The sequence below is a fragment of the Amaranthus tricolor genome, chromosome 16, assembly GCF_026212465.1.
Source record: "Amaranthus tricolor cultivar Red isolate AtriRed21 chromosome 16, ASM2621246v1, whole genome shotgun sequence".
NCBI lineage: Eukaryota > Viridiplantae > Streptophyta > Magnoliopsida > Caryophyllales > Amaranthaceae > Amaranthus > Amaranthus tricolor.
The window spans coordinates 18,298,834-18,306,312 of NC_080062.1; the positions used below are offsets into that span (position 1 = coordinate 18,298,834).

The window sequence follows — 7,479 nt, forward strand, 5'->3', positions numbered from 1 at the left end:
TGAGTGAAGCAATTTGAGAGAGAAGTTGGCCTAGTTGATGCGCTTCAAGTGAAGTAAGATGTTTAATGTAATTGTAACGAGTTGCCTTAAACATAGTGGAGAATTTAGAAATCCCGTGGGGTCGTGGTTTTTTCTTCTATTTAGGCCTAGAAGGTTTCCAAGTAAAAATTGTTTGTCTCTTTATTTAATTCCGCAAAAACAGGGCAAAAACGCTTAAATTCGTAACAACAACAATTCACTCCCCCTCTTGTTGTTGTTCCGGTCTCTGACTAAGTCTACATAGGTTATCCCAAAACTGGCGCTTCACCTGCTCATCAAGCCTAATTTGGGGCCCGTACGCACTGACAATGGATATGATCTCTTCCCCCACTACTATCCTAACTAGCATAATCCTGTCATTACACCTCCTTACTTCAACCAACTGTTTTAGGATATCATTAGACACTAGGATGCCAACTCCGCTACGTCTGTCGCCCAAACCTACATACCACAACTTATATTCCTTTATACCTTTTGTTTTTTGTCCCTTCCAATTGGTCTCTTGAACACATGCTGCATGAATCCTGTATTTAGAAAGCTCGTTGGCCAACTCCAACGACTTGGCTTCTAGGGTACCTATTTGCCAAGTCCCTACTCTTAGTTCTAGATTTCGCTTACGTTTTCCCCCCTGACCCCATCTCTTTGGACCTAACCTCAAGTGACCATAGTTACTTTCTAACTCTATATTCAGCTATTAAGGACTAAGGTAGAAAGTTACCAACAAACTCAGAGAGAGAACACTAGCTGGAGCAACAACACAACAAAAAACAACACACAACCACCAAAACTAAAACGGATATCAATAACTTCAGCCAAAAAGAACAACAAAGGTTCACGAGAAAACAGAGAATCTTTTTCCATAATATTGCTTTAAAAAAATTAATTCCCACTTTGCATTATGTGGGAAAGTATTTCCCACATTACCGTCCACGTGGAAATTTTTTTTTAGACCAAAATGCCACTTGAGATGGCGGTTTGCCTTAAGCAGTAAACCGCCACATGAAGTGGCGGTTTGCTCAAGGCAAACCGCCATCTCATAAGAGATAAATTGACAAGTCTTCATCATCAAGCTTAACATCAATATTTTGTAAATCCATAACAATGGAATAAAATTCGTCTAAGTGAGGTTTCAATGATTTACCTTCCTCCAAGCGTAGATCGTAGAGTCTACTTTTCAAAAGTAGCCTATTGGTAACACTCTTGGCCATATAGAGTGATTCCAATTTCTCCCATATCCCCTTGGTTGTTGATTCTTTAACAACCTTTCTTAGTACTTCGTTGGAAAGGCATAATTGAATTGCCGACAACGCCTTTGAGTCTATCTCTTCCCACCTTGATGCGGTCATTCCTTCCGGCATCTTATCTACACCATCAATTTGCCTTATGCACACCATTTTGGATTAAAATGGCTCTCATTTTGACTTGCCATAAGCCAAAATTTACATTTCTATCAAACTTCTCTATGTCAAGCTTCATTGTAGTCATGATTATCAAATAACAACTTCTTCAAACACCGTAAAATCAACTTGGCTCTGATACCAATTGAAAAAGTTTGCCAAAACCGTTACGATGCTAAGAACGATACAAACAACAATGAACAAAACAACGTTTGACAATGTAAACTAATCAAAAGAGACACAAGGATTTAAGGAGGTTCACCCAATGATGGCTACGTCCTCCTTGATGTGTAGTTTCTGTTTATATTATATCAAGAATGTATAAACAACACTTACAAATGAAGAATTACAATTGAGTAAGAAATAAAACAAAAGGCTATGTGTTTGACTTAGGGGTTGTGTTTGATGTGTTTGATGTGTGAGTATGAGAGCTCTATATATAGTACTACTGTACTAGGTATATGAATGTCAATAGCTCACTTGAATATAGTATTAATATAGAGTAATGAATAATATGAAATAATTTCAAGAACTTGAAAGGTCGAAAAACAGTATCCCATGCACATCAGAGGATCCGCTCGACCGAAACATGGAGCTCGCTCGGTCGAGCGAGCATCAGCTGCATTCTGGAGCATTCTGTCTGACCGCTCGACCTACCAATGAGGCTCGCTCGGTCAAGCGGGTAGGTCGAGCGACCTCTCTGATTCCTCTGTCAGAATTCTGATCGAGCTACCATAAATCAAATCCTTTCTACTTTTTCATTAATCTTCATTAACACCAATAATTCCCATGAATGCTCTCCACATAATTACACCATTTTGGATTCCACAAACCAAGAGTCACACACATAAATACACACTTGTACTCAAGTCACACGTACCATTCATAACAAAGACAATTCAATGTGGCAGTCGTTATGATGCTTCTGAATCTGACTTGGAGCCAAATCCTCAAAATTACTTGCTCGCCCACCGTAATGTGAGAATCCTGGGTCACGAAAATCTAAGCTTTTTAATGAAGCTTTAATGGCGAAATTCTCTCTTAGAGGTTGTACGCCGGCCGACCTTCCTTCCCCAAACTGTCTGGTTCAAACCACGGCGGTGAGACAGAGAACGGGGGTAAGGATGGTGGTCCAATGACGTTACCGTACCTGTTGCGGTGAGGATGGGGATCGGTTTCCACACCTGCAAAAAAAAAAAAAAAGGAGGGAAGGGGGTGGTGGTAGGGGTGGGAGCAGCGGTGGTGAGGGAAAGTCTTGTGTACCGTTGAAATAACAGCTTTTTTCTTAATTAGTATAGTATTAATATTAATATTTTGTGGTACATATTATTATTTTGTGGCAAGTAGGAGGAATTGGCATATTAATCTCAACAAAAAGTTGAACTACCATAAATATTTCATGTAAAAATATCGCTTCCCTAAACAAAAATTAATAAAGCAAAATTTAAATAACGTAACAAAATATGAATGACATGATAACCAGTTAACCACTACACTTTATACCTAAATTTGGTCAAATTATAACTAAATTTGGTCAAATTATAAATGAAAATCTTAAAAAATGGTTGGTAATTTTTCTGAGTAAAATTCAGTTGGAAATTAGTTGGTATATAGTGAGTGGTAAATTTTTTTTTTTTTTAATTTATAATTCGGAACAAAAATTGATGCAGTAACAATTTAATCGGAAATTTCAACTAATGTATATCAGTTGAAAATTTTAGACTGTTTTGTGTTAGTCGTAATTGTTCAGTTGAAATGAATGTTTTTTTTGTAGTGGAGATTCATGAGATGAATTTTGAGTTGGAAAATCATGATTAGTTGTTTTATGTCTTTAGCTCGACATAATTTATCCAACTTGATTGATCAAATAATGACTCATAGAGATCAATTTAAAATAAAATGACCATTCTAATGTTTTATACTATTATAAAAAATCATTGCCGATGATGTAGAATGCCAAATAGAATTTTTTTAAGAGACAAGAACAAATGTTGTCTAAGTAAAGTCTCAAATAGGATTAGCTGATTGACCAAACGTGGTTTGGCATTATATCTTCACCATTAGTATATTTTAATTCCATTGTTCTACAAAATATTTTATGTATATTTTATAAGAAATATAACTTTTTCCAAGTGTAATTCCTTAGTATCCAATACTTACATAATTAACATATCAAAATATTTTCTTAGTAAATCTTTACACGGGAAAATAAATAATGAATATGTAATAGTGACACGTAAGACAACTTCTTATTATTTTAATTAATGTATGATTCTCTTTTTTCAAAATTGATAACTCACCCTCTCTTTAATTTTGATCAGCACATTTAATTTTATTTTTATCTCTTAAGCATATTTAATTAAAATGTTTGAATCCTATAAATCCATGAAAATAGGAATTAGGAAGTTGTGAAGCAACTTGAACAATTTTCTTTAGGAATGTTGAGCTCCTAAGCAAAATTAACGCCAAACCAATAATCAATGTATATATTATTACTTTTTATTATATTATCATATAATCTTACCACTTGTTAAGTTATTTTTTCTCCCCCACAAAATAGGAATAAGTATGTCTAACATTCATGCCTAACAAGACCACATGATTGATGCCTAATAATACCTAAATTTGTGGCAATCAGTTTCACTCTACAGATTTTCTGGAAAAAAAAGTTCAACTACGTTTTTTTATTTTTTTTATTTTTTTTTCCAAATCTCTTCCTAACTTCCCTTTCCATTCCTGTGCAAGCCAAAAAAAATGGGTCAAAAATCTGAACAATTACACATAATCTTCTTACCTTACATGGCACCAGGCCATATGATTCCTATGGTAGACATAGCCAGAGTTTTTGTGTCACACAGTAACATAAAAGCGACCATAATCACCACTCCAACAAACGCTTCTTCCATGTCAAGCATTAAATTTGAGCACAAAATCACATTCCTAACAACCCCTCTTCCATTGAAGGATGTTGGCCTTCCTGAAGGTTGTGAAAATCTTGTGTCTGCATCGACTCGTGATATTACCTTTAAGCTCTTTCGCGCCATTGAAATGCTTCATCCTAAGCTCGAAAGCATGTTAGTTGACAATAAACCTGACGTCATTGTGTCTGATTACTTGTATCCTTGGACCGTTGATGTTGCTAATAGACTTGGAATTCCAAGGTTAGCATTCAGTGGTAGTTGTTTCTTTAACAATTGTATTAGTCACAATCTTGAAAAGTTTCGACCTCATGATCGAATCGAGTCAGAAAGTCAAGAATTTGTAGTTCCAAATTTACCTGATGCAATCAATCTGACAAGGTCACAGTTGCAAGATATTGTTAAGGGGAAGACGAGTTTTAATGCCTTATTTGAAAGGCTTAAAGAAGCTGAAAAGAATAGTTTTGGTGTTTTAATGAATAGTTTTTACGAATTAGAACATGATTATGCAGATTATTGTAGAAAAGAGATGGGTATTAAGTCATGGCAAATTGGTCCATTGTTTTTGTTCAACAAAAGTATCACTTCTTCAATTGATCATAATTGTATGCAATGGCTTGATTCAAAAATGCCCAAATCTGTTCTTTACATTTGTTTTGGCAGCTTAACTCGATTCACAAAATCTCAACACACAGAGATGGCAAATGCCCTTAAAGATTCAGGGTGTTTTTTCATTTGGGTTCTAGGGAAAGTTTTGAAATCCAATGATAATGACCAAACAAAAGAAGTTACTGAGGAATGGTGGTTGCCTGATTGGTTTGAAGAGATTATTACAATGAAAGAAAATGGTGATCGATTGGGTTTTGTAATAAAAGGGTGGGCTCCACAAGTTCCAATCCTCAAACATCGAGCAATTGGAGGGTTCTTGACTCATTGTGGATGGAACTCGATACTTGAAGGGGTGAGTGCAGGCGTGCCATTAATTACATGGCCAGTGTTTGCTGATCAATTCTACAATGAGAAGCTTATTACACAAGTTCTTAAGATTGGGGTGGAAGTGGGAAATGTAATTTGGAAAGCTTGGGCAACAGATGAAACTGAGGTCATCAAAAATGAAAAGATAAAGACAGCCATTAGAAGAGTTATGGGAGGAGGAGAAGAAGCAAAGGAAATTAGAAGAAAGGTGAAGGAGCTTAGTGATTTAGCACACAAAGCTATTGAAAAAGGGGGGTCTTCATATAATGATATTAAGGCATTACTACATGTTATTAGACTACATAAACAAAATAAAATGTTACACAACTAGAATTAATGAGCTCATTTAATTAGGATTAGTTTAGTTATGAGTCTTCAAATTTTAAGAACAAAATTTTAAAAAATTTTCTGTTATAATTTGAATTTATCTAATACAAATTTGTTGCAAGATGAAGATAATTTAAATCTAATTCATTCAACAAAAAAAGCCTAGTTATGTAGAATTAAATTCAATCCAATAAAAAAATAGATTTAGTCACAAAATAAGGTGGCAAGTGAACGAATTATGTCCTTCCTAACACACTTCCGGCAATTACTAAATATAATCATCACAAAAGCATCTTAATCAAAAACCTAATTTGCCTCACAAATATCGATTTACCCCATCTCATTTCTTATTGCATAAAATAGACACATCAGTAGTGAAGTTATTTGTTAAATCAATCAATTCCATTGGATATGTTATGTAAGAATAATAAATATCTTATTGCATAATCAAGCTTTGCCAGAGATTTAATTTCAGATTTTACTTAAAGATGAGTGAACGGAAAAATATGTGGAAAGGTTCAATGATATCAATTACACATGATGGATTGAGATTCATCCTCTATATAATGACACCCAATTAGTTATATCCTTTAATACTTTTATATTATTCATTCTATTATTAAGGAGTGATAATAATGTAGAAATAGAATAAGTCTATAAATAAGAAAGAAATAAATATAGAATAAATTAGTAAATGGTTTTTTGGTCATTAATAACAATGTTATGACGATGTTTCTATAGGGGACAAAGTTAAGCAATGGGGGAGCATAGGACATAATAGAAGTACACCTATTTATTTAGCTACTCTTACATGAAATGGTCTCAAAATAAAGAATTTATATTTTTATAATTTATATTTACGACCTATATAACTCATTTTGAAGTCGCGATTCACAATAAGACTACTTTATAAATAATAATTTGTAATTTTTCATATAATAGAATATAGATAAAAGTATATGTAGAATCAAGTGGTTTCTAATTGGGTTCTTATATCGTCATCACCTTTTTCATTTAGTCGCCACCTTTTATAAATTCAATTTCCAAATAAACCCTTAGCTTATGTCATACTTCCATCTCTCAGACGTCTTTCTAAAAAAAGGTCTCAACTAAAATTCAACATCAATATAATATGAATGATGATGTTGATCCCCAAAATGTCTCGGTTAGCATAGATTTTGAGTTTTTAGTTGAATTTCGATTCATAAATTTTTGGAAAAAAACAAACAGAAGACGGTTGCACAAGGCGTGCAACTAGACCTATGTGGAGTCACAATCTTTGTGCGACCTTTTTTTAAAATTTGTTATAGTTTTTAAAATTATTTTTGTTCATACATGAAAGAAATTTTTGAGATCTTAGGTAAAGATAGAGATTATTCAATTAGATTTATTATGACTAGGAAATTCGAATCAGTAGATGAATGGCATGCTTGGGAAGATGAGATAGCTATGGAAATAAGTTTTCCTTTTACTCGTGTGTCATATACGCAAAAACAGAGTTGTTACACTATTAGTTTATATCTATGATACAATTGTTCTGATAGGTATACTGGTTAGTTGTATGATCTAGATAACTCAGTTTGCTAAGATCTCGAAATAGGCATATGGTTGTCAGTTTATGATTATTGGATTTTGTTGGAAACCAGTTAAAGACCTGAGATGGTGAGAGTGTGTCCGGGTGAAAAAACAATACATATCCATTCATTTATAGTTTATAGAGATGGTCCTGTAAAAGCAAGTAGGTTGCCAGCGTACATTCAAGAACATATAAGAGAGCTTACTGTGACTAGTATGCAACATGCTATAATAATGACAAAAATCAG

The 7,479-nt window shown here is 33.9% G+C and overlaps 1 protein-coding gene across 1 annotated transcript; it reads left to right on the forward strand.

Annotated features, from left to right (window-relative positions):
• Positions 1–3,986: 3,986 nt before the first annotated feature.
• LOC130802588 (UDP-glucose flavonoid 3-O-glucosyltransferase 7-like) lies at positions 3,987–5,660 on the forward strand. The gene has a single exon (XM_057666598.1). The coding sequence runs from the start codon at positions 4,191–4,193 to the stop codon at positions 5,658–5,660; it is 1,470 nt and encodes a 489-aa protein (XP_057522581.1). The 5' UTR covers positions 3,987–4,190.
• The last annotated feature ends 1,819 nt before the right edge of the window (positions 5,661–7,479 follow it).

Bases quoted from the DNA above. Each gene is read 5' to 3' on its own strand.
- LOC130802588 (XM_057666598.1), top strand. From the start codon at position 4,191: ATGGGTCAAAAATCTGAACAATTACACATAATCTTCTTACCTTACATG.